Source organism: Aythya fuligula, chromosome 12 (genome assembly GCF_009819795.1).
Source record: "Aythya fuligula isolate bAytFul2 chromosome 12, bAytFul2.pri, whole genome shotgun sequence".
In the NCBI taxonomy this organism is placed as follows: domain Eukaryota; kingdom Metazoa; phylum Chordata; class Aves; order Anseriformes; family Anatidae; genus Aythya; species Aythya fuligula.
In genome coordinates, this window is record NC_045570.1 from 10688285 (window position 1) to 10715614 (window position 27330).

The 27330-nt window shown below is 44.8% G+C and overlaps 1 protein-coding gene across 1 annotated transcript in view; it reads right to left on the reverse strand.

Annotated features, from left to right (window-relative positions):
* Nucleotides 1-27330, reverse strand: part of SLC7A10 (solute carrier family 7 member 10) — a 42827-nt gene that overhangs the window by 7612 nt on the left and 7885 nt on the right. Inside the window, exons 3-6 of the mRNA XM_032195787.1 lie at nt 8929-9133; nt 2851-3002; nt 2082-2207; nt 733-886 (exon numbers count right to left, since the gene is read on the reverse strand). Coding sequence (XP_032051678.1) covers nt 733-886; nt 2082-2207; nt 2851-3002; nt 8929-9133 — 637 coding nt within the window. The remainder of the gene's footprint in view (nt 1-732; nt 887-2081; nt 2208-2850; nt 3003-8928; nt 9134-27330) is intronic.

The following is a 27330-nucleotide window of genomic DNA, read 5'->3' on the forward strand; positions in this document are numbered from 1 at the left end:
GCATTGAATGCCCAGAAATAACTGATGCTCCGAGAGCTGCTTTTGGCATTCATCATTCCACTTTATCATCTCAGAAATTTTGAAACTTTGGAGCTTTGCTTTACTAAACTAAAAATTTCTTTCCCTTTGGCTTTCCCAGCCTGCTGGTGATAAATCATTTCAAAGCCCCTTCCCACACGCACGATCCCCAGGGACATGACATGTGGCACCCTGGAGGGTGGGTGCCCGCAGCTGCGCTGCAGCTACAGGTGCACGGCTGAGAGTGCTACCTGCACTGCTAAATAACTTTCCAATCTTCTCTTTCAGGTGTTTGTGCAAGATCCCTTTGGGTGAACAAGCAAAGCAACTTGCAGAATAATTCAACGCTTCTCTAAAAGCAGACAGCTTCTCTAAAAGCATACCTCTCCCTGTAGGTATGTGTGACATCTCATCAGTGGTTAATTTTCTGTTACAGATTCACCGTACGATTTGACAGTACCACAATGATAATACTTTGTCCATCAGCTGTTTTGATTGAGTTGATGCTTTGTGCAATCTGTTTCTAATTTTCAGCATTGTGTTTCTTTAACTTGCCTGTTATCCTTTCTAAACAACAAATCTCTCCTCTAGAAACGCCAGTCCTGTGGACATATAACGACATTGCTGCAGCTTATTAAATGAATGATATTATCAGATGGCCCCAAAGTCTCAGCACTTCAAAAAAAATTGGATGACACGGAAATGGATACTTGCCTGCGGGGATCAACCAACTCTTCTGTTACATAGTTCAAGAAGTTCCAGCCACTGAATGCAAATGACCCTTGAAGGAAAGCTAATGCTAAATGCCCCACGGATGGAGTCATCCAAAAATTGAATGCTTTGCTGGGTGTCAGCTCTTCATAGTTTCCTGCACAGGAAGCACAAGCAAGAGGTTAAGCCTTCCCCTGAGAGAAGTGCTACCCCCCAGAGCCACCAGGAACTGGGTGATCTTTTATTCTTTTTTTATTGCTCGAGTGGATTTGAGACTTCATGCTCATCATGTTCTACAAGTCACCACGGGCTGACACTGCACTCGCAGTGCTTTTAGGGGTCGGCATCTTGGGGAGGCAGCTCGGGCTGTACACACAGGCATCGCTCTGCAGCTCTCTGCAACAGCACCAGCTTCTGCAACATACAGCACCCTTTGTCAACTTGCACTGTTCGAGGATGCTTCCTTGACAGGGTAGAATCCTGTCCATTCTTAATGCAATTTTCTTTTGCAAGAGTTTGATGTTGTTTAGTAGAAATACTGGAAAAATAAAATGTCTATGGGGCTGGAAGATTTGTCAAGACTGTCGGACTGTTATCACTGAGAAAACACAATTTCTGCTCTGTAAGTGCCCTGTTTCATCTTTCCTTATGTGACTCATCATACACATGATGAAAACATCATGAGCCTTTTGTGTTCTCTGTTTTCAATTAAGGTGGCAATTCAGCAAGACATTTTTGCCAGTTTTTAATCTTACAAGAGACTTTTTGTAGGAAATCAGACTTATGCCCCAAGTGAATCAGGTGTCTTCCTGAGCTGGGCCCAGCATTGCTTATTCAGTCTATGAACCTAAAATTTGAGGAGCATACAATAGATCATAAATTTTCTGTAACTACTGTAAAACATCTTCAGATGCACTCCTTTATTCTGTCAAAATCAACAACGCAGGGCAGAAAGAAATGTGGTTAAGGACACAGCTGATTTCTCTGTTGCGCCATCTTTTCATGACTCCGTACACTATTGTCATACAGAGGATATACCTCCAGTGTGCCTGTGCTTGGAAGAAATCCCTCAGCAGCACCTGAGATGAATGATTTTCCACTGGGTCACATACATCTGCTGTATGGGGGTGTCTTTGTTCAGGTGCCCTGACCTGAAAACAGCTCCATTGAGCCCAGAGAGCACCCGCAGCCACCACAGCCCTTTGCAGCACAGGGGCTGCTCCGAGGGGTGCAACCAGGCCCTGCTGCTCAGCTAAAACCTGTCACCCCTTTGGGTTGCTCTGTAAGGAGGGTAGAAAAAATCAAGTCTAGCAACAGTACCATACCCATGTTAGAGCTGTCTCACAGAGTACCTTTAAAGATCTGTATGAAGCCCACAGTAATGATAAGGGCCAAGGCTAAGAGTTTTCCTGCTGTAAATATATCCTGAATGCGTGTTGCCCATCGAACGCTGGAGCTGTTCACCCAGGTCAGGAGTACTGGAGAGCAAAAGACTGAATTCAGTGAAACGAAATTACGTTTATTTAAGAACACAGTCAAAGCACTGCAAAACACCGACTGCTGCATGTGTTCCCCCAGGGAGCTTGGCTTGGCTGTGAGGAGGGGAATGGTCTTGCCCTAAGGGGCACCCAGCTGCAGACAGCACCTGTTGCAGCTTTCCCCTGTGGGGCTCTGCTGCTGGGGCTCCCCCAGCTCGATGAACTGTGCCTGGTCAGAGCCCAACGTGCCGACTGCGCCAGGATTTCTGCCTCCTCATGGGAACCAGTGAACGTCTTCTTTCCCTGAAGCTCCACCTCACTCCTGCCAGCACTGTAAGTAATTAATGCAGTGCCAGTGGCGGTCTGCACTTCTTACATACTTGTATTTGTGAATGTAAAAAAGGTGGTGGGAAACCTGCATTTGGTGAGCTCCCCAGGACCTGCTCCTTGCAGGTAGGTGAGGAGGGACTGAACGTCCCACATGGGGCACAGTGTCTGTTCTGGGACCTTTCCGCCTGCTTTTTGGGTTGCAGCTGTGCCCCCATACAGCGGGGCTGTATGCCCAGCCCTGCTGGAGCAGTCCCTTGAGTGGTCTTGTGCAAAACTGAGGCAAGCTTTGTGTACGCGAGAAGGAAATACTCACGTAAACACACCATGGAGAGGATCCTGGAGGCATTATAGGGGGGAATACAGTTAGGGAACACAGGCTGCAGGACATAGTTTGAGAAGGTCAGTGCAATGACAGCCAGACTGGTAGGGTACATGATAAGCACAGCGCTCCAGAGCAGCAGAAACCTGAAAACAAGAAAAAGCACAAGAAAAAAGGGCTAGGGTGTGCTGGAGGAGCTGGAGTCACCTGCTTGTGGTTCTCATCGCTTTTCCCATGCTCTCAGAACAATCTAGATTTTAAGTGAAGCATTTCTAAGCAAAGCACAGTTTAGAAATGTGTTAAGAGTGAGCACTAAGATCATTGGGCACCCTTAGATTTAGCTTTGCATGTTGAAGTGAAGGTGGCTCTGTTGCTCCTGGGTTGATGTGTTACCACGTTTCAGGCATCTCCAAGGGGCTTGGGCTGCTGCCGCCTCCCTGCCAGGTACTGGCTGCTTTCTTGGCAGGTCAGCTCCGCACCGTGAGGGCAGTTCGATGCAGAAGTGCTCTGCGTTCACCCAGCCTGGTGCCCGGCCTCAGCTGTGGCTGAAGGCGATTGCACCAAACTAGGAGGAATCCTGGCAGATACAAAATTGTTCTCACTCCGGGAGCAGCAGCGGACCCAGTTTGTGTTTTAAAATATTTGAAGTGTTACAATTTCTGTAGAGAAAAATGGTCATTGCAAGAAAGTGAACTCTTTCTTGCCATATACACATAGATAATTGTAACTACAGATGTATACACACATTAATTCATTCTATTCATGCACCAGTACAGTGTGCAGGGGTGTCTGGCACAAATGAGGATCAGAAATGACATTTCCAGGTAAAATAGCATAATGTCTAGATGATGCTGTGTTGCTCTTTTAAGGGCTGCTCACTCCCAGCATGCCTGCCTGCTGCCTGCCCCCTCAATCTAGTGCAGCTGGGGAGGTCACTGCTGGTGCAGCTGACCTGGTGGGAGGGCTGTGCCTGGTGCTCGTGGCTAAGGTGGTGAGTGTTTCTCAAACTTCTCCTTTGCCTTGCCTTGTTGTTTCTGAGAAGTATGGGGCAAGCTGGCACTTCCCTTTTCTTATTAACTTCAGAGAGTTAATTTGGTAAATTGCCATGATGCAAGTACTTCCCAAATGGTGCTGCTGGTTTTTAAAACCCAGTGCGTGTAAGTGAGACTCCTTTTTTCAATTCTTAATGCTTCTTATTGTGGTTCAGAGTGGCTTCCTCTGGTAACTAGTTTGGTCTTGTAGTGAGAAGGGTGACAAAGTCAGGCTGGGGCAGCTCTGCAGACTCTGCTCACCCAGCAGGAGCCTGGGTGCTGGGGACAGCACAGGAACCTGCTTGGTTACATCACTGAGGACTACCTATGTTGTCTTAAAGACTGCAATGATCATTTGTGATAGTGTTCTGGTGGTGCTGGGTGAATTTAAGCTCAGACCTTATTGCCCTTGAATGAGCCCCAGCTGTGCGTGCCCCAGAGGCATCACCTGCAGCTGGTTGGGATCTGTCAGAGCCACACAGGTGGTGGCTTTTTGGGGTAGAACCCCCTCGTTCCTCCCTATGGCTTTTGTCTTCTTCCCGTACAGTCTATGTAGAACAGAGAGCTGAATTCAGTTAAAAATGTTCAGTGTGAAGAATTATTCTGAAAACAGTATTTCAGCCAAAATTGGCACTTACTTCTATGTTGTAATATAAAGTGCATTAAAGTTGGTATCTGGTGGAATACAGTTTAATGAGAATGTGAATAATTCAGTAGATTTCTGACAGTCAATTTGTTTCATGCTGAATTGAAATACATGCAGGACTGATAACAGCAATTAAAGTAAATGCAGAATTTTAGCAGAGGGTCACAAAGTTGCACTGTCAAACAGGAAGCTCGGATGAGAGATGGCATTAAAATAAGAAGCAAGCTTGTCTAAGATGTAAGCCCAATGCTATCTTATTTTGTCAGGTAAGTCTTAAGCAAAGCCTAGTTCTGATAAAAAAAGCTATCAATGCTGGTCTCTCAGGTGATACTGGAGCTGGGCAACTCTGCTGTGCCCTCGCCTTGTTCCTGTGGTTTGCCCCAGGTGCAGGCTGCCATGGCTGGCCCGTCTCTCTGGGGCTGTATGTCCTGGTGTTACGCTGGTGGCATGACCCAGGGCATGCTATGGCTGGTGGGTAGGAATCAGTATGGATGTGAATACCCAACCCTTGGAGCCTGCTAGGAAATGGTTGCTTTTAAAGTACCATCTTTTATTCCTACCTTGTGTTGGAAGACTTGAGAACAGGATTTCCCTAGTGAAGAACAACTGTTTCAGATCTGCTGTAATTAAATAAGGTAACGCAGTTATGTCTGCAAGAAATCTCAGCCCTAAGTTTCAGATGTTCTCGCTATCAGAGTGTGCACAAGCTGACAAATTGAGCTGCAAGCCCCATGGTTCAGGGTGTGCTTTCTGTCCATGGCAGTCCTGGATGGGTGTGCAAAGGTAGCGTGCCTGGTGCTGGAAGCCCAAAGCCCAGTTTGAAGCAGGGAAATGTCCTGGCACCTGCAGGGTAGCTCAGCCTGGCTGTTCAAACAGAAAGGGTGGTCCCCTGAGTTGTGGCTGAGGGCATTGGGGCTAAGCCCTTTCTGATAAGCTTTCCCAATTACTCAGTAATTTACAGTACTACCAGAACCTGAGAAGTTGTTTTCCCTCATCTCTGACTAAGAGGATGCCAGACCTTTAGAAAAAGGCTCAAGACAGCTGAATGTACAGAACAAGGAAGATGTAGCTGTTCTTGTGATTCTCCTGCTCGGGAAGTCTGAGTGTTGCAGTTTGCGTGGGAAATCTGAGCTGCTGCGTGTGCTGATGGCCAAAGGGCTGCTAAAGCAGCCTCCTGCCTGCGTGCTTCTGAGCAAGCCCTGCTCACGTAATGAGCATAAATGCTAGCTGGACGGCCTCCGCCGTGCTCTTTGGTGTTGAATCTGGTCCAAAGTCCATTGAAGTTAATGGCTATCCTCCCATCAATTTGGATGTGTACTAGACAATGTCTCTAATTAGATGTTTTTTACCCCCCCTCATTTTAGAAACGCTCTGCAATAAGTGACAATCTGTTGTGGGGCTTCCTGCTTTTAGGAAGCAGTGGTATTCCTCTGGAAGTGCCAATCCTTCCTGGACCAGACGTGTGTTTTACACAGACACCCCTATATGCTAATTTGCTCACCCGTGGAAAGCAATGAACAGCACGGATTGATCTGCATCTCTAATAGAGTCCAGTGGAGTTAGTGAAACCAGTTCTCAAATACATATTTGGGATGTGCCTGTGCTCCCAAAATGATGTCACATTAGATGTATCATAGAGTCAGAGCAGCCTATAAAACCAGAAAGGCAGAGTGTATGGTACTTGGGTGTTATTAACAAAAGAATACAATTTGTGTTAGAAACTGCTGCTCAGATCAGCCTATTGTAGGAGAAGCTGAATAAGTTCAAGGCAGTTTGAGCTAGTTTGAACATTATTCATATTATCCCATGTTGCTGAAAGAATTATTGTCTTTGGAAACTTTAGATTGTGCAACAACAACAAAAAGAAAATACAGAAATACATTTGAAGTGTGTTTTACTTGTGGTTTGAAGTAACATTTATCAAAGCTTTGGGTTAGAGCTCTCTGCTGACTTCAACACTTAATGATTTTATAGTAAGGGTGTATGTTCAGTCATCAATCAGTGCTGGTGAAAGCTACATTAGTTGCAATGCTATTGCTGAGCATCCAAAAGGAAGTTGTATTTATCAGAAATACACTAGTGGGTTTTTCATAAAGCTGAACTTTGTTGTTTTCTTCTGGAAGTACACCTATTAAACTTACTTACTATTTTGGGTAAAGTTAGTTTTCTGACCTGCATAACCGTGCAAGTACCTATGCAAGCAAATGAACTGTGCTGTTACACTGCTCCGCAGCATGGGATGTGACAAGTTCCCTGCGCTTAGTTTGCCCGTGTACAAATGCTATTTAAACCCAACATGCTTCCAAACAAAGCTAAAAGTGGAAAGTCTGTTCTCTGGTACCAGCCCAGAGCCTGGAGCAAGAGGAGCTTGTCTCATCCTTCTCCCTGGACATGCTGCTGGGAAGGCTGAGCTTGTGCAGAGGTGAGAGCAGCCAAAGGCCCCCGGCTCCCATGTGCTGCTGGGGTACTAGCAGTAACTCATGGGTGCAGCCCTGGTGCGTGTTCCAACCCTTTTTAAAGACCTCTGGGTCTTTAATCTGGTCTTCCAAATGTGCTCCCAGACTTTCTCATTGCCTTTTCTTCTGCGTTTGGGGTAGGTGCTGTGTCCCTACCGCAGAACAACCTGCGCATGCGTTTCCCTGCCACTGCACAGCATTTCATGCACTGTGCTTTGACGTGGAGCCCAGCCATGCAGCCAGAGCTTCTGCACTTTGGGAGTGCCTCTCTCCCGCCTGTGTCTCTTTAATTCTCTTCATCTTCTTACATCCCACTTAGCAGCATTACAATTTCCATCCCCACCTCCTGCCCCCTGCACAACCAAACGCCAGTACTGCCAGGCACAGAACATGCAGCACCAAGTACTCTGAAGGCTGCTATGATCAAACAGTTCTTCCTTGTTCTTTATACCTAATGAGGGAAAACAGGATTGGGGTGGTGCTGTGGATTTTGTGTGCAGGAAGGTTAGGGATAAGCAAGAAAAGTGAGAGGAGATGTTGGGGTCTGGGTGGGTACATCTCATGCTCCTGTGGTAAATGTCTTCTGCCTGAATAGACCAAACCAGACAGACTTGTCACTGGGGGGGGAGAGTCTCAGAAATTCCTTCCACAGATGGACTAAACTTGTGTGTGCTAAATTGGTTACTCTGCTATAGGAGGATTGGATCAGAAGACAAAAATGAACTTTGGAGAACGGAGCATTTCTTTTTCTGGGGGGTGATGTGCAGGTTCCCAAAGCCCTGCTTTCAGCTCAGACCTGCTGATGAGTGCTGGGGGCCCGTGCGATTCTGGAGTAGAAAACAGAGTGCTTGTGATAGTGCTGCTGAACCAGTATAAGGCAGTGGCTCAAGTCTGACAAGCATCAGGAAAATGCCTTGTCATCCAGCAGGTCTTCAGGTGCTGGCTTTGCAGGGTGTGCAGGTGGTGCTGCGCCATGGCAGGCATGAACAAGGATACAGCTTGTGGGACAGGGTGACTGCCTGCTTGCATTATGCCTGGCCCAATCTTCAGCAGCTAGCCAAACTGCGGTGAGCTTGTTTTCTAATGGTTTGCTTTCTCTAGTTTGCAGTTACTGTGTTTATTTTATTTTATTTTATTTTTTGTAAATGAAACACCAACACATTGCATGGCCTCATTACTTAAGAATTAATGAACTGGCCACAACATTTTGGTGTTCCTTTACTGAGCTGCCAGTACAGGGAGACAATTTAAGTTTCCTTGTTAAACACACAATGAAATGTACAGTAAAATATACAAGATGACCTCTTTTCACTTGTCCCTTCCTCCTTTAGCCATTTAGCTTTTTCTATTTTCAAAGAGAAGCCATTCCCTGAGTTAGCATCCCCCCATTTGCATTTACAAGGCTTTGTGCTTTGTGCAGCTGCAGCTGAGGAAGCGGAGCTACAAGCTGGCATCTGTGCCCAGGCCACTTCTGTGGGCCAAATTCCTCCTTGAGGAACTCTCTGTGTTCTGCTGCAGGAAGGTCTTGCAGTGTAGTGCCATAGCATTATTTGCTGCCTTCTCACCACCAGCTAATGGAGGGCTTTGATTTATGGGAAGCAGCTCCAGCCTGGTAACCCTGGTGTGCGAAGCTCCTCAAACACAACGTGCTTGCACACAGGAATGTCATGTGGACACAGCTTTGCTTATAGCGTTGTTCACTGTCATTGGTTTGATTAAGTCGGAGAGGAAAGTGGAAGCATCCGTTGCGTTCAGTCTGAAGACAGAATCAGGAGCCCTGCATAGGGGCGATGGGGTGTTTCAAGTGAGAACAGAAAGGATGACGTTACAAAAGCATGTTATTGACAAATGTTCTGTTTCTTCCACATCAGATGTCTTTTCCTCACTAAATACTTAATGCAAATGTGTTTTTAAATGACTGAAGAGATATGGTACTTACCCAGCTAACCCACCAAAAATCTCAGTGACGTAGGAATAGTCCCCTCCTGACTTGGGGATTGTAACTCCTAGCTCAGCGTAACACAGTGATCCAAGGGCAGCGACCCCACCGCCGAGCACCCAAATAACGAGAGCGAGTCCCACCGAGCCGGTGTGCTCCAAAACCCCTTTGGGTGAAATAAAGATCCCAGAACCAATGATGTTACCTGGAAGGAACAAGGGTTTGCAGTGAGATAAGTGAGTGAGAAACTTGTTTTATATTCTGTAAAGGCAAACAAGCATCGCACCCCATCTCCCACCCCAACACCTCTTTACCAGGTTTCACTTGCTTATTTTATCTGATTAAACTCTGGGGAAAATGCTGCCGTTTATCAGAAATGAGGCAGGGTAAGAGCGTACTCAGATCTGCTGAAGCACTTCAGAGATATGGTGAACATCTGTGTTTAGAGGTTTTGTGGCATGAATTCAGGCAGCTTGAAAAACTGCCTGCTGCCACCTGCTATGCCCAAATATTTTATTGAAGGGAGTTAAAAATGTCTTTTTGATAAAGATTTTTCATCTCCTTCTGAGGATGGGAGTTCATTTTTTTTTTCTGTAAGTAGGATTATTTATAATGTAGGGCTAAGAGGGGCTCTCGTCACAAGGGCAAATTAAAGGTTGTGCTTGGAAAAGTCACTTCAAAGTCTGGAAATATTAGAAATCTATTAACATTTAATGTTTTCAATACATATGCTGCTTAGTCATTGCCCCTAGATCTTAGGGGGATATTGTGGTGTGACTGCAATGTGGGACAATGTGGACTTTGTCCTTCTGATTTTGTTCGGTCAGCACATGAGCCGAGGGGGTGCTGGGTGTCGCAGACACTCTTTGTGTGTGTGGGGTCAGGGCATGGTCATCCTCCAGGAGCAGCGGGAGCTGCCCTGCATGAAGCGAGGTCTCATAACTGCTCAGATTATGGAGGGGGACTTCTTGGTTTTGGACAGACTGGGGATTTTTTGAGCAATATCTAAATAACACTCTTTCCCAAAAGGGCGTGAAGACCTTATGTCATAGAACTCAGCTGAGACTTTTCTTCCTTTATGAGTTGGTGTTAAAAGCCTCACTTGCAAAACTGACTTTCAGCCTATGCTGTTGAACTGCATTTCTTATCAGTACAGTTACAAAAAAAAAAAAGTCAATCCAAACCAAGAACTGGATACCAGTTGTTAATGAGTTATTGACATCTAAATGAGTTTCTCTGCAGTCTTTGAACCTGTGTGTCAGCAAATCTAAGTTTGCTTCCTCCCCTCTGCTTTATAAGTTCTTCTGAGCTCGCAGCGGATAGCACGTTCCATAAACGCATCCAGGCTTTCCAAATTTTGCTGCGTTTTGCTTCAATTCTGTTCTTGCATTTCTGAAAACAGCTTCTGTGAGTGCAGAGAACCCAGCTGGTTGTGCTTGTATGTAGCTATGGGTTTGCAGCACGTGTGTTGAGGCAGATAATCTATCTGTGGTTTAAAATGAAATTAGGGTAGAAAATAGACATCTCCTGCAACTGATAAGCAGGTGGCTGCTTCCTGGAAAAAGAGGGAGGGTGAGTGGCCACGGGGGAGCTCTGCAGCTTGCAGATCCCTGCTGGAGGACCCAGAGGGTTTCAGGCTTCATGAAGCAATAGGCTGCTTGTTGCCTGAGGGTTTCACCATGGGTGAAACTATTCCCTGGGTAATAAAGTGTTAGTGTAGCATTGTAATGACAAACCAGAGAATCGAACTAAATGCAATAATATATAATTCAACAAAGATACAGTCTTGGGATGATGTGGCTGGACGCTTGCTGTGCCTTTTCTATTCACTGATGTGTCAGTTTGTGGAAGGGCACAGCTCCTTACTGGTGCTATGTCAGGAATAAAAGCAGTCTTTTCAACATTACAACTGAACCCAGCTACAAAGTGCCCCCAGGCTGCTTCATCTGTGGTGCAGCAGCTGAAAGTAGCGTTGTCCCTGCTCAGTAGAAAGGAAGTACTGGTGCAGATTAAATAAACTGATGCAGACACCCCACAAGTTGTAAAATCAGTTTAAAAAGTCATGACATTGACCAGACTTCTTTTCAAGTTTTCATTTTAATCAGTAAGCTTTAAGGATACCCCTGTTCACCTTTTAAAGAGTCCTTCTGCTGCCAGAGGAAGGCCACAATCACTTTCTCTTTAGATGAAAGTTGAGAGTCACAGCCGTCTTTTGAAGAAAAACACTAAATATCACCAAAATGTTGATAACACCTTTGAAGTGATGTCATTAAATCTTACGTGGTACCTGAAAGCCACGTTAAAAGAAGAAAAGATTTGCTGATGTACTGTTAAAGGGCTTAGCAAGCCATGTCTGTAGCTGGCTCACCTGCCTGCTAATGATGCTCAATCCGTTGGCCAGCACCTTCCCTCCTGGTGTCACTTGTTGGGTACCACTGTCCTTTTGATACTGGGTAACTAAGTGCAGCCGTGTGAACCCCCTCAGCCCGCCCCAGGGAGGGGTGCAGGGACCCTCCTCTGGCACCACGGATTGTGTATGGACAGATGGGAACAAATAAGACAACCTGGGAAGATGCAGGGAGCTATGTGAGGGAAATACAACACCCACCTCTTCCTGTCTATGCTCTTCCTTCCTTCCTTACCCTCCAGAGAGCGAGGGCTTCGGCAGGAGGACGTGCCCGGCCAGTAATGGAGCGGAAAGAAAGGTGGGGGGCCAGGCCGGCTGCTTCCTCCTGCAGCGAGCTGCTCCGGTGGCTGAGCAGGAGGATGTCCAAATTTAACTCTTGTGTAAATAACAGGGGGAAGGGAGTAATCACAAACTGGAGGTCACTCAGATGGGATGCAGGCAGGAGCAGTGCCAGGACTGGTACGGGCACATCTGCCCTGCCCTTCCCTTTCCTTTCCCTCTGAGACCTACGAGTTTTAGAACGGACATCTTTCTTGGTTTGTATAATTCTGCTCCTCCCTGATTCTGTATGAGGAAACAGCCTCCCTTGGTGGGTGCTTGGGTTTGCTTTTGGGACCAGAAGTGCTTTCTATGCATTAAAAAAAATATATTAAAAAAAATCAGATGAGGAATCACAGCAGCTTGTGCTGAAGGAATGTCCTGATGCGATTGAGTTGCCCCATGATTTTCAGAGTTAACAGATTTGTTCTGGGCCTTCCATACTGGGAACCTACATGGCTGGAATGGAGTGGGCAAACCTTTCAAGAAGACAGATGAAGAGTTAATGTATTGCTAAAGCATACATAATACCTGATAAATTTTATGTGGTTTTTTTTGGTCATAGTTTCTAGTGGTGACTGAAGTGTCACAACTCTCTAAAAACAAATAAGCATTTCTGGAAGACTAGTTGTGCCCTGTTCAAGAGCTGCAGTAACCCCTGAATTGAAGCTGAAAAAGAAATAACTGCCTAGGAGCTTAAAAACTGTCCTGATGAAATCCCTTGTAGCACTGCACACTACTTATATGTATGAAGGAAGACCTTAAGTTACAAGGACACTTAAAAGTGATCCCCTACCTGCCAGCACAACGCCAGTGTTTCTCTACTTTTCAAAATGCACCTGGAAACAATGCAGTTTTGGAGGGAGCCAGTGGTATTTTGGGGAATATATTGAATTGGGGACATTCTGCTGCTCGCCCCAATAGACCTGTGGGTTTTAACTTCCTGCTTGGGATGGGACAGCATTCCTGCTCTGGCAACCCCAGTGCTGAACTGCCTGAACACCCCACAGCTGAGCCCCTGACCCACCCTGTGCCTGCCCCTGCCCAGCACTCCCGTGTTCAGGTAGCTCCTGCGCCTTTTGGTAGCAAGCAGTGAATGCAAATGCCCATCCTTCAGTAAACTGTGTGCAAGTGTTTCCACCTCCGTATGATTTTTGTCACCTTATAATTGTGTCATTACGTGTAGAAAGGAGAAAATCCCACCACAGCATGGTATTCCAACTGGTAACGGACAAGAAATTGAGAAAATCTTCAAGCTCACGTGTAGTGCAGTATCCATCTCTGGAGGTCCCTGAGCACTTTCAGGCTGTTTTCATGCCTGAGTTTTCTCTACCTGCTCAGGTACTTTGGCTGTAATGGGAAGATCTGTGGTGGGCTGGAAAGAGTGGGGAAATGGAGAGATCAGTGGCTGGAAGCAGTGTCATCAGGCCATGACACTGAACCCAAGGGAGGGAGAGTTGAGTGCTGGTGAGGTGCAACCATAGCGACAAGGTGGCAGCAGTGATAAAGTGCAGTCTAAATGCACAGACAGAAAGTTGGCAGCTCGGTGTGCTTTTAGATGTGCGCACTTGGCCTTGACAAAGCCCTGACTCGCTCTGTGCTTTGGGTTTCCATCCCAAGGAGAGGGCATTGCTCAGCACCGTGAGCCTGAGCACTGGGTGGCAGAGGGCTTGCTGACAGAAAAAAACTGTGGTTTGGACCCAAAGAGCTGAGGAGAGGAGAGATCTGTGACACAGCACATCTTGGAGTAACACCCTCCTGCTACGGCAAGACCTCCAACACAGCCCTCCTTGTGCACAAGGCTGTGCTACACCAGGAATAGCCAGTATGTCATTTAGTCAAGGTTAATTTGAGGTATAGCCATCTGTAGGAGCAGGACAGGAGGAACTGGCAGCCTTCTGGAGGCTCATTTCATGCAAACATTCACTGAATTTTTTGGTTAAATTAAGTAGTTATATTTAAAAATCTAATGTCCTTCATCAATGAGTATGTTATAAGGCAAAACTCTGCTCCAAACTCATTAGGATTTCCTATTATTTTGCTCACGCAACATGTGCGAAAGTTGTATCAGCCGGAGTGGAAGTGCTACACCCCTTCTGACAACAAAATGTTCTTATGGAAACGTGCCATGGCTGTGGCAATGTGCCTGGGAAGTACCTTCACTTCACTCAGTGTAGATGTGTTTAAAAATAGATATGGTGGAGATGCTGAAATGCTTCAAGAAGATGAGATGCCAGAAACTGCCTGATGAGAAGCAGAATTTTAAGGAGGTACCTTGTTCTTACGCCAGTAGATTTAGCAGTAAGGCAAACACTTTACCCACAAATAGGTATTTCTAAGCAAACCCTGGTCAGCAAGAACTGAAGGGAATTTGGAGAGCAATTCCACGGTGAGAACAAAACTGGCTGTGTGGTGCCGGGAGAGAGGCATTACTGAGCTCACTGTGTCAGGGATAATTTGTTCCAGCTTTACTACTGCTGGTATTCCTGATACTCACTACATGTATTTATTTATTTATTTATTTTTCTTCTAAGAAGTGAATATGTGAAAAAAAGGAATTCCTTCTTGTAAAACAGTCACTCTTTCCACTCCTTTGTGGCCTCTGCTAGAACTTCTTGCAGCAAAACTACCTATTGAAACCTAAAGGAAACTAATGCTTAAATCACATGTATTCATGTCTTGGCTATATCTTATAATACAGAATAAGATATTTAGATCCATGAATCTATATATAGATATGTTTATATATATAAACTCTTGTTGGAAGTAATACAGCCTTAGTCCTGAATGGGAGATATCAGCCAGGTACTGGGAAGCTGCGTGACCAATTCCCACAAACCAGCACTAAGCAACCACAACAAACACCACCTCAACTACCAAGGCTGAATCATGAGCTTCCCATGTGGGCAATGTGCCCCCCACCTTCAGATCAAGGCAACAGAGGGGCTGATGCATTCACGCAGCACAACTCCTTGGACAAAGCCTGTGAATGCACACTTGTGTTGCTGTGCACCCCTCGCTTGCTACAGGTGTTCAGTGCATTCCACCAGCTACAAAAGTAGAGGATAGAGAGAGGCTGATCCATTTGAAGTGGGGTAGGTGAAGTGTGATGGAAATTAAGGGCTGGGACTTAAAGCAAACACGTCTGAAAGGAAGGCTTTACCCCTGAATGTGTCCAGGAGTGTAGGATGTGACTGAGCAGGTATGATTTGCCAGGAGCTGAAATTTGAGTAAAAAGTGCAAGAGACGATGGCTTTTTTGCACTTGCTGAGCTATGCTGTGAGAAGAAGCAGGGGCAGCCTATTGAGAAGGGACAAATGATGATAAAGAACATACCAGAAGACAATCACAATGTAGCACTTCTGTTTAATTGCTTTGTTCAGGGTAAGGCATGTATGTTACTGCAGTGGCAATAGCAGAAGAAATATTTTTAGCCTTTTTTCATATTATGCAGTGTGATATTGCATATACAGGACGCTTCCAACATGTGCAACAGGAATACTTCTGCTGTCACCCAAACCACTGAAAGACTGCCTGGCACTAAACGCTCTGATTCTGTATTGCTTCTGTAGTTCTTACATTAAGTGTAGAAACTCCTTCAGAGACGTATATAAATAACATCCAGCATTTCTGCCTTGGGTACCTGCCACCACACCTGGGTGCCTTTGTTAATGTTCTCGGCCTCTGACCTTCCGCTGTCCCTGTGAGTGGCACTAGTGGCTTAAGGCAGAGAGTATAGAAGTTTTTGGTCTTGGCCAAAAATCAAAAGCATGCTCTGAAACTCGCTCAAGTTAAAATCCTGACTGAGGCTAACAGAGTTCATAATTCATGTATGAACCAGCAGACCAAGTGAAGTCTCTTCTCAGACCCGTTACTGTGTTTGGCAATTGCTTTGGCTTTCCCAGGGTTTTTATCTTGACGTCCACTCTTGTACTGGATGATGGAGGTGAATCTGGGTCAGCTGGGCTGAGCACTTGCCTGTTCTTCCTCTTGCCTTGCTGGGACTGAGTGGAACAATTCTGCCCTCTTCCATATAATAAAATGCTTCCTCCTGCTGTATTATTTTACAAGGGAAAAAAAATATTTGCTGAAGTTCCATAAGATCTTGTTCTTTAGTCTTGACTGAAATTATCCACTTCTCAAGCATGACAGAAGGTGGTGTACCAAAAATGATTACAGCCTCAAGTAAAGAGTAAGTGGCACGAAGAACAAAAATGAGAAAAAGAACACTAATTTGTGAAAATATTTCTACTACTAATAAAGGAAAAAAAAAAAGAAGGGATAGTTACCTGCTCAGCTCTCTCAAATTCCTAACCTTAAACAAGCATCAGTTTTTTGCAGGACAGAAACTGACATCAGCCCAGTGCTGTGTTCTGTAGTACCACTGAGTCGTGAAAGGACATCCTGCAAAAATACCAACCCTTGGAACAAAATCCTCTTTCTGGAGTCAGTTGTGAATTTGTAAAGGAGATTTTGTGAGCTCTGAACTTGACAAATTCCATTAATTTACTTTTTGTTTATTCATAACGACAATGTTCTGTGATAGGGGAGAGAAGAAAGGTAGACCTCACAGCTACGCCTGTTTGACATTAAAGAAAAGCCTTTCTGTTCTTAACTTAGAGAAATTGGCCCATAAAATTGGCCGGGAGCTGCTCACTTGTGTGAAAAAATGACCCCTGCAGCACTGCCAAAGTCAGTGAGACCTTGGGTGATCTGCTGCAGTGCTGCTGATCGCATGCATCCCCTCAGCCCTGGGGCTGTTTTCACTCGCCCGCGCAGCACTGCTGAGATGCGTTAACTTGACTGGAGAGGTAAAGAAACACAGCCATTTCTTCCCACTTTTCTTTTTTTTTCTTTCCTATTTTTCTAGGATATGGAAACCACTCTCAGTATTGTTTAAAAAAAAAAACAACACAACACAAAACATCGTGATACTGGATTGAATCATAAGATCTTAAAGAAGTTTTATTTCAGGCTATTTTACTTGCCTTCTGGGTTTTGTATTTTTTTTTTTAAGGTTTCATGGTTCAGATTAAGGAAATTTTCTAAAACACCCATGAGGGTTAGGGTCATACTTCTTAAACAAAAGCTGCGGTTCTTATGGAATAACATCACTTCAAGAATTATTGTGAAAGGAAAAAAAAAAGGCAACAACCTAGATATGAGAGATGACAAAATGACATGCTGTATATGGGAAAGAATGCATACTGCTGCAGCTGGCTATAGTGATGTAATAGGATGCAGATAGAGGGGAAAAATAAGCCCTATAATATAGGATTTTTTTTTTCTTTTTAATATTGAGAAAGTCTTTTCCCAGCTGCACTTTGAATGCAGTGCTGTAAGCGGCTGCTGGGGAGTTCTGTCTGAGATGGCAGAAATCTGACTGTCCTTTGTGAGGGGCATTCACAGCCCAGGCGGGCAGAGCCACGGTGACCGAGGGGGCCTGCTGGTGACACCGAGCCCAGTGGAGTACTGCTGAAAACAAAACAACTGTTGTAGCATGGCCGTGAGCTGTGCACGTTGTGGCTTGGCATTTTGGGGGCTCATTGGGATGGGATAATGCTGTGGGTCTTCAAACAGCTAAAGGGAATCACTCCTTGGTAGATATTGCTAGTAGTCTAGGAAAGGCAATCCCCTTTGCCTTTAAAACTGGGTTTTGAACTGGTGTGTTAATGGTTTCAGGGGTGGTCTGTGATTTTAGGTAGTATTAGTCCAAGTGCATGGAAGGGATCTTTCCTGTGTTTAACGCTGATTTCTGGGCAATGTGTTATGTACTGCTGCTGCAGTGCCACACAAGGAATGAAAGTGCCAGATGTGCACTGCTCCAGAACCATGGTGCTGGTTAGACATTAAGGCAAGGGACTCTACTGGAAAATCCAAGTTTTTTCTTTTTTTTTTTGTGCCTCTGGCTTTTGAACTACGAGAGTCAATTTGTGATCGGGTTTTGATGTTTTCCCATGTAACTATGGGGGCTGAAACTCAACTTTTAGACAAAAGCTGAATTCTCATTAAAACACTTCAGGAACTTCATGTTGAAATAAAACCCTAAATGTGACAGCCCTTGTGAGAAATAAAGGGATCTGGGATACTTTGTGCAGTCACTTAGAGTGCAAAGTCCTTAGGGCATCTTTTATTTATCTGCAGCACACAATCCATGCAGGCTGTAAAAATAATGGATCTTGCAGCCTGTTGAAAGTATTCAGCAGTTCTTTAGGAAAGAGCTTACTGATTGTATTTAGAGACCATATTCCTGATAAAACTAAGCAATTTCCTGTGTGGTTACCAAAGAAAATATCACTCGTGCATTTTTACTGCTTGTGCTTTTCATTATGGATCTATATTATATATCTGAAATTCTGAATGGGTCTGTAAAGTCAACTAGAAATTTGTATAAGCAGTTCTTTCCTCTAAAAAGTGAAATATTATCCAAAAAAAAGGGGGAAAAAAATCTGCGCTTTTTTGCTGCAGTCAGGTAAATCACTATGTGACTAGTTTTTCAGTGAAAGATTGCAGCAGGCAGCATTTCTGAAAAATCGTGTATGGTTCACAAGCATAAATCGTGCCAGACTCTGGCTTTCACTGAGTGCTGCTTATTGTTGTCAGGAGAGCATAATCCAAGCTCAGCGCGGGTAGTGCAGCGCTCAGCAGCGTGGTGCAGGTGAAGAAGTGGCGAGGATGCAGCGTTCGAACGCAGCCTCTAGCAGGTAGCACTGACAGACGGAAACTGGCATCAGCTGGGCATCCTGCTTCCCTCGGTGTTGTTGTGCAGGCATGTCCCACGGGTATTGAATCAGAGCAGGAATTAGGAAGAGGCAATTTCTTCTCAAACGCTGCAGTCAACATCATTAAGGATTATATTCCCCAACTGTAGATTGGGTGCTCCATGGCCATAGTTGTAACAGATGGTCTGGATGTCTCGCCTATGAAGGGCAAACCCAGCATCCTTTCCCAGTGCTGAGGTAGGGAATGTAAGCCATTAATTATCAGTTTCTTCTTTTTTTTATATGGAGTCATGGAAAATGACATTTTAAAGACTTTAAATAAAATGTTTGAAACCAATCTGGTTTCAGTTACAGCTTTCTTTAGATATATTGATATACTATATCCTTGATAGTAGACTAAGACAGTGTTCATTGACAGCTGTGAATAGAAGAATAATTGAAACGCTGCCCATCCTTTCAGGACTCCTGGGTCGAAGCAGACATTGCTCAGTCCAACAGGACGACCGTCTGCCATTGCTTGAGAGAGCTCTTAGGAACAAGTGCTGAAGCTTTGCCTTCTCCTTTGAGTTAATAAACCTGTTTTACCTGAATAAGGAATATTGTAAAGATTTGAGATTACTGTTTAAAAGAAAAAAAAGGCTTAGATGAGAGGAATTGTGCTTTACAAATTTACATTGAATCTAAATATGACGTGGATTGCATCAGTAATGGTGATGGTGTAACTCACTGTGGGTTATTTATTTATTTCGCAGAAAACCACTACACTAAGCAGCCTCCAGTCCAGATAATTGTTAGCTACTAATTGGCTCTGAGGAGTTAAGCACTCATAATTGAGGACATTAGTGACTGGTTTGGATCATCATTGCCGTCTGTGAGCTCAGGACATGACACACCTACACAACCAGCCAAGAAGTGACACGCGTAGCTCACAGTTGTGGTGCTAACCAGAAATGTTGTCACGGTACGGGCAGTCCTGTGGGCTCCTGTGGTTCCAGGGAATACCCGTGCCACTCTGCCCTGGGCACAAGGTGGATGGGTCCCTGAGGCTGGCCTCAGGCCATGTAATGGTATGGATGTGCTACGGATGTGCACAGGGGGCTGCTTGGCTTCTGCCCTGCTCCTCTCCAGCATGTTGGCAGCAGTGCAGCCTTTAATACATAAATGCCCCCGCTTCTGAAATACAAAGGGTGGGTGAAGTTCTGAATCAACAGAGCATCCAGGCTCAAGAATTTACTAAGTATAGGGATGCTGCTGAATTAAACACAGCACAGCATGCCTTTTCTTGACCTCTTGTCAAGCATGAAGTTAGGCGATGTGGCAGTGTTTTACAGATTTCATGGAACAGCCTTGAACTTCTTTGCTTTTAAATAGCATTCGGAAAACTCTTAATGAAGAATGGTTGAAGAATAAAAGAATCTATAGAGCTTGGCATGAAACTAATAACTGTTTAGTTTCATATGTGAGGAAAAAGATATAACTGTTGTACCAGTGGAAAATGAGTTATGGCTCCTCTGCTAATACACTTGGAAAAAAATGAAAAATGGCTATAAAATAACAGTGGTAATTTAATGTCTACGGGGAGTGGTATTTAACAAAATTAAATGATCTTAAAACCTGACTGGTTCAAATTCCTAGCAAGTAAGAACAGGACCAGCGATCACAAGCTGATTCCAGCATTCCAGGTGGATTTGGCTGGGTTACCAACTCGTAATCTGCTTACCCTACGCCCAACTTTAAAGCTCCTTAAAACCAGGCTGCTCAAAAACACCGGCAAAAGCGTTCCCCTCAGCCTATCGCGGGCTGGTAAGGGAGCTGTTCGCCTCCCGAGTAACCAAAATACGGCTCCGCTCTGCGGGACTCGAGGCTCTCCTGGAGCAGCAGCCGGGCCCTGAGGGCGCCGCCGCCCGGGCTCGCTCCCAGCCCCGCTGCCGGCCCTCCCGTGCCCCCTGGCGGCCGGAGCGGCCCGGCCGTGCCCCGGCAGCCCCGGGCCGGGCGATCTCGGGCCAGGCGCTGCGGCTGCCCGCGGGCTTACCCGGGGTTCGCCCCGTCCGCAAGGCGGCGGCGCGGAGCCTTCCCCGAGAGCATCCCCCCTCCGCTCGCCGCGGGTTTAGGTGGATGCGAGGCCGCCTGCTTGGGTCGAGAGGGAAGCGAGGAGCACAAGGAGCTCTTCTCGGGTGCTGCCTGCGCTGCGCGGGGCTGATTTTGGTGGGCGGTAGGCAGCCGCGTTGCAATTCACGGTCTAGAGGGGAGCAGTCAGAGCAAACTTGTGAAAACCTCTATCCTCAGCCTTTAAAAGCTCTCGCTGAGCTGAGTGCTTTTGCAGCCTGGTGGTGCGGGGAGCTCTCAACCCCTCAGCCTTGTGGAGGAGGCACAACCCACAGTGTGGAGCATCCCAGGCCTCTTGCTGCTCTGGGGCCACTGGAAAAGTTCTTCAAAAGATACAAGCTGCACATTCGGCTCTAGCTTAAATTGTGCAGATTGTTTAATAAAGATGATTAGTTTGGAATTACTCTCCACTAGTAGCCTCAAAGACAAGGAGTGTTTGTGAAACCTGCAAGGTGCATTTTTGGGGCTGCAGATTTTGCTGTTTACCTGCATGCTGCTGCTTGCTGTACAAGGCTGACCACGCTCAAACCATTAATAGTCCAACCTCTGCCCAATAGTTTAAAAACAGAAAATGTGGCAGTTTAAAATTATCCCTTTCTGAAAAAGGATGCACTTTTATCTTCTTGTAAAATTAGTCATAATGTGACAATTTCTTTTCTTATACAGAAGAGGGTTAAACCAGAAAAACTTCAAGCTTTTAAAGCCATTTTGCTAACAGTCTTCACAAAATAATCTGTCACTTGAATAACATTCAAAGGAGGCGACACTGACAGGTACTGACTGTACTTGCAGGAAGGGCGAACCAGGACTGTAAATGACCTCGCTGCAAAAGTTGTGATGTGGGCTATGATCAGTATAGTACTTACAGGCAAATGCAAATGCTACCTCAACCAAAAACAGCCCTGCAAACACCCTGATCCCGTTCTGTAACTGACAAGCATCATTTGGGAACTGTCCTGAGTATGTACATGGGCACACACTGGATATGACCAATTAATTTACAAATTGCTCAAAATTACAAATTGTTCAAAACTGCAGAGCCTTGTTTAGCACTGGGAAGGAGAGCTGGTTGTGCCCACCCACACGGCGCCTTCCTGCACTGACCTGTACGGAGGGCAGACCTGCACTACGGTCCTTATGGTCCTTGGTCCTTACGTGGTGAGGGGAGGCCGGGAGGCGGCCTTATGTAAGTAACAAAGAAGACGGGCGTGCTGCTAGTGCTTGGTTCTGTTCCATTTTATTTGAGTAGTGCTGCTGCAATGTGTTTATATCAAAGGAGAAGTTAAAGCCTGTATGATAGGATTTTTGTTGTTTTGAATTGAGAACTCCTTTTATTCTGCTAATCCTTTCACCAGCTGCAGGCTCTGTCTGCTCTTTTCAAGCTCACAGTCCACTGCTTTATTTCCTGCTCCTCTGTTCTGACTCTTGTACTTGGTCTGATTCCTCTACTTCCTTAACTTCTGACTTGTTCTCCTCTTCTCTTGCCAGTGTGGGGATATGTGGGCTGCATTTCATTACCTTGGTGAGCAAACCTCAGCCTGCCTTGCCCCCTCTATGTGCTGCAATGAATACCGCAGATAAGGCAGAAATACTGGGAAAAGCCTTCTGCTATGGAGTAGGAGACATTTTCCTGGGGAGTTTGTCACAGGAGTAACACAGTGTGAGCTCCAGCACACTGCCATGCAGCGTGTGTGGTGGCAGGGCTGGGGCCATGCAGGGATTACAACCAGCCACCTCGGAGCTTCATATCCCACCTTCCCTTTCTGCTCTTGTCCTGGGCACCTAGAGCAGCATTCACAGTAGGGCAGTGCTGCCAGATGAGACAAGGGGGCCCCTTGCCTGTGGGCATTTAGTATATAAAGGACGCTTGAAGCAGAACACTAATGTGGTGTTAAGAGAAGGCTTTGCACCGTCTGCTAATTTCCAAAGAGAAACTGAACCCCAAACCTACTGTGGTGCTCTGAGAGGGATGGAAAGGAAACCCCTCTTGTTTCTAAAATGCCTGGGTTGCCCTGGAAAGAAAGTGCAGCACTGCACACTATAAATAGTGCAGCTTTGTGCTGTATTAGCCCTTGTTATCTGACTGTCTTATGTCTGTTTTCTGTGCTCTTTGGGCCTCAGTATCCAGACCTGGAAGTTTACCTGAAAGCAGCACAGAGGTGTTGTTAAATCTGATGTAGGTCCTAACGCCCTGCCCTGCAGGCATGCTGGGGGTAGGGTGGGGGTCTTCTCTAGCACACCATTTGCCTGATCACCAGCAGAAAACTCCTGATTTTCTGAAAAGCAACTGATAGTAGAACAAGACATCCCAGTTGTGGCTTAAGAGGCAGATGCCAGACCATGCAACTGGTTTAATGTTTGTTCCTTGGCTGAGAAATCTTACTAGAGACAGTTGTGCCTCTGGGACAGCTCTCTCGTGCCCTCTGCACCTGCAATAATCTTCAGTATTTATCAAGAAGAAAAGCAATTACAAAACGCTGCTCTGCAGCTCACCAGCCTAGCTTTAATACCAGCCAAAGAGTTCAGCTGTGTTGGGGAATGCTGTGGGTCAGACGAGGACAATATGACGAATACAGCTTTTTGCCAGCCCAGGCTCTTCAGTCCTGCTCAGTCCAGTGGCAGGGACCCTTGCACCGAGCATAACTTGTGTCATGGAAAAAATGTATATATTTTTAAATCTCTATTTGTCTGGCTCATTGTGTATGAGCATGGTGAACAGATTTATTGAACAGTCTGGAAAATTTATCAGCAATTGCTGCCCAGCAGGAACGCCTCTTCCTGTCTGTTCCTGAAAGTTGTCAGTCTTCATGGAGGTATCATCATTTGCCCAGTTGCCTAATTAGAAAGATGCAATGGTATGCAATTTCAGGAGTTGCACAGTACACTCATCCAAGGGCACAGAAGGAACTTCTTTGTGAGATGGTGCCAGCGGAAGAGACCAGCCTGGAAGCTGGCACTGGCTCCCTGACCCCCACCTCGCTGTGGCACCTCCCTGCTCACCTCGCCTGGGATCATTCTGCAGCTTTTTGCTGCAAAAAACATTCCTCTTTTAATGCACGTACATTCAGCAAAGTGAATATTGTGAATTCAAAACGTCTTTACGTGCATTGAGGCCCTTTCAACTCTCAGCTGTGGCTGCCAGAACCTGCAAGTGAGCCGTGCTTACCCCAGGACTCTGTGGCAGCAAAGGGACTCGGGGTGACACCTGGCAGTGCATTTTTAAAACAAGAAAATATGAAAGGAATAGCAACAAGCTACCCAAAAACTGTTGTGGTATATGTCAGGTTAGAGGAAGAGGTTGAACAGAAATCTCCTTTAAGCTCTACTGCCATTGCCTGTGCTCTTATACAAACCGTATTTTGGATGCAGATATAAACGGGACATGCACAAAGTTTGCTGCTCTTGTAGGTTTCACAGCTCTGTAATCAGAAATCAGTCAGGCACTCAAATTTACATTCTGGTTGTAAATCTGTGCTAGCAAAATTCTGCTGTAGTTAATGTTACCTGTATTAGCACAGTGTCATTACATCTCTAAATGGCTTTGTCTCTGTTCTAGCAAATACAAAGATATCCTTAAGTTTCATTAAAGTCAACAAACTCACGTGGAATTTAAAAGCAAAAAATGGTATTCAAGTATGTTTCCCGGGGTGGGCACAACTACTGCACAATGGCTTGGGACCAGTTAAGAAAAAGGTCTTTAATCTTCTGTTGGGAGCCCGAGCGCTAAGGGGAGGCATTCCTTCTGTATGTACTCAAAATATGTACAGGATTTCGGTACCTTTTGTAATAGTCTGCTTAAATCTTACTGTGTTGCTTGGTAACTAGCTGTGTCCACAGTGAACAAACACACAGACATATCCTACTGGTCTCTGGCAGAGTTTACTGTAAGAAATTGCTTTAATGCAACAAGATCTACCAGCAGTAGTACAAAAAAAGTTTGTCGGCTTATTTTTAATTCCAAGTATTTTAATTCTGTGATAAATATAGAAATCTCTTCAAAGCTGAAGGCTAGGCATGTGAAGACACCACCCAGAAACAAATTTTTCTTTCCCTTTTCTCAAAATATCAATTCAGCTATTTTTTAATTTAGCTGAGTCTAAGCACAGTGTTTGGAAGTAACAAGCTTGGGTACTTTGCTGGTTTATGCTAACTCATGCTATTACTATTTTCAAGATGCTTAATAAAATGAGCTGATTATTTATGTTTCCAAAGTGCATGGCTTTTCAAGTTTTCAGACTGAAATTAAGAAAATCGGAAACAATGAAACTTATAAGCGTTTACAAGAGTTCAAGCTCAGCACTACTTCTTTGGAAAGCCAAACCAAACCACTCTGCACCCCCTCACCATTTAGAAGAGTTAATCTGCTATCAGTAGCACTGTTTATTTCCAAGATTTCTCGTTCATTTTGTCAGTTTGCATTTATGAAGTCCTAGGACGGTGTTTCTGAAATGGTTTGGTCTGCCATTCAAGGACATCAGAACTGTCTATGTTGTTTAAAATTAGTGATGAAACAAGGTTCGAACCCCCAGGTTTCCAGCTACCCAGGAGACAGGTCTGCTATAAAAACAGGACAAAATCTGAGCAGAAGAAATAAGTCAGAAGGAAATGAAAATGAAATATAGTTTGAGATGACCTCCCTGAAAACAAGCAAGCAAGCCCCGTTGTATTAAGCTCTCGGGAGAACTGTTAAAGAATTCTGAAAGTAATTCAGCGAAGGAACTCAGCCTCTTGTTTTCATCCTTCTAGTCCATTCCTTGCTATTCCCTAACAAAAACTGATCCCAGGAGTGTTTTGTACTAAATGATGATTTTTTTGTGGTATGAAAGCATACAGTTTTAAGCTGTAAGTCCTTGTATTCCTTGAAAATCTTATCTTTAACTTTATGGAGATGCACATACTGATCCTTTCCAAGGCACGGGTTGGCAGGGAGGAAAGGAATGCTCCTCTGAATTCATAAACCGTCCTCACAGGGTGTGAGCAGGAGTGAATGATCTCACAGCAGTATATGGGACTACGAAATACCCATCTTATATGATGTGTGCTAATAGTTGGTTCTCACTGTCTCACAGTAATTGCACAATGTAACAGCAAAAAGATGGAAAATGCTCAGGAACTACAAAAGACTAGAAAACTATCGATGCTTTTCTTTGCCGAACCATTAGCTTATTATGTTATGCACAAATATTCAACTGCAAGGAGTTTCCTGGAAAACTGCTTAATTTGTAGAGAAGGCACTTCCATATGTGAGCTCAAGTTCTGTTGTCCACTGTCTGAATGCTTCTCTGTAGGGACTAAAGAGATCTAGAAAAGAAAAGCAGCTTTTTCTAGCTGTATTGCCCATCCCTGTGTGATTATCTGGTCCAGATTTAATGTAGCATTTTTAATGCATCTGTGACTTGTCTGGTGTCACAGGTGAATGTAACAGGCAGCCTCATGACATGAAGTGACATAGATCATATAACATTACAGATTTTAGTTCTCTGACCTAGTGTATTCGATCAAAGAATGAGATTCTTTCTTAAGTTGATTTTTCCTGGCTTTTGTGACTCTAAATAATGTCTTTTTATTGTTTAAATATATTTTTTGTGGTTTATTATATTAAGATGTTTGGCCTGATCTAGATTATGTGGCTTCATGAAACTGATGAAAGAACTATTGTTCTTCACAGAAGAAAAACTGCCGCTCATCCAGGTCACTGACCTATTTCTTGGAGTCAGAAGTAACCTTTCTGAAGTCTTCCTGATTTCTAATGCTATGTTTTACATTATTGATCTTGAAGCCCTATGTCTGATGTGCAGTTACAACAGTATTTAAGGATCAAGTAAAAAAAAATCAACTTGCCAAATGCCGAAATGGTTTATTTCTTCATAAGGTTTAGTACTATTCTAAAGAAAGCTGGAAATGAATTGGAGCAATTCAGCTGTTGGGGTTATTCCATTACTCAATGATACAGCCATTCCTCAGACTTAAACATCACCAGTAAATGCCTCTCCACCTTTCTTTCTCTGAAATCCAGTGGAATTTGTCCCTGTTGTCTGAAAGGAATGAGGAAGCATGTCCAGGAGCAAGAATTCAATCAGCTCATGGTAACATGAGAGTGGGCCATTCATTACCCCGAAATCAGAAAAATAGAACCTATGAGTTCCTGAAGATGGGAACAATTTGTAGAGAACCATTCCTCTAATCTTGCTTTTCAGCCCCAACGACCAGAGGCCAGTGCCAGAAGAACACGACAGGAGAATAAACTACTACTGCATAAGGAGTTTTTTTTTTGAGGCTGGCATGCGAAGAAAATGTATATACCATTATATATGGCTTTCTTCTGCAGGAGAACAGGGCTTTCGTATTCTCTGTGCTTTCTCACTATACAGAGAGGGATACAGGCATTTAAAATGGAATTAGGATGCCGAGATGCTCAGTCCATGCTGGATTGCTGGTTCTTCACCATAGAATATCTGCTAAAGAAGCCTTTGGAAGACTTCTGGGTTTTTCAGGACCAGAAGAAAAAACAACACTGTTAGGATATTTTATATTTGGGGCACTTTGGTACTGACAAATGCCTTCTCATTTTGTCATGCAGCAATCAAGATGACAAAAAAGCGTGGCAGCTAATAGAAACTCCCCCTGCAGCCCAACAAAAAAACAGGGTCTTGAAAGGAAAAGTTTGGCACACAAAAAGCTCCAAACACAAAAAAGCTAAACCTCCACCAAACCATTTCTGCTTGTTGTGAGCCTGCCAAAGCAGAACAGACTTTCTCAACAGAAAAGGCTACATTATACTAGAAGGAAATGAGCTGCAAGGCACAGGAAAAGGGAACACGAGTGGAGATTTATGGCGCCACTGAAAGC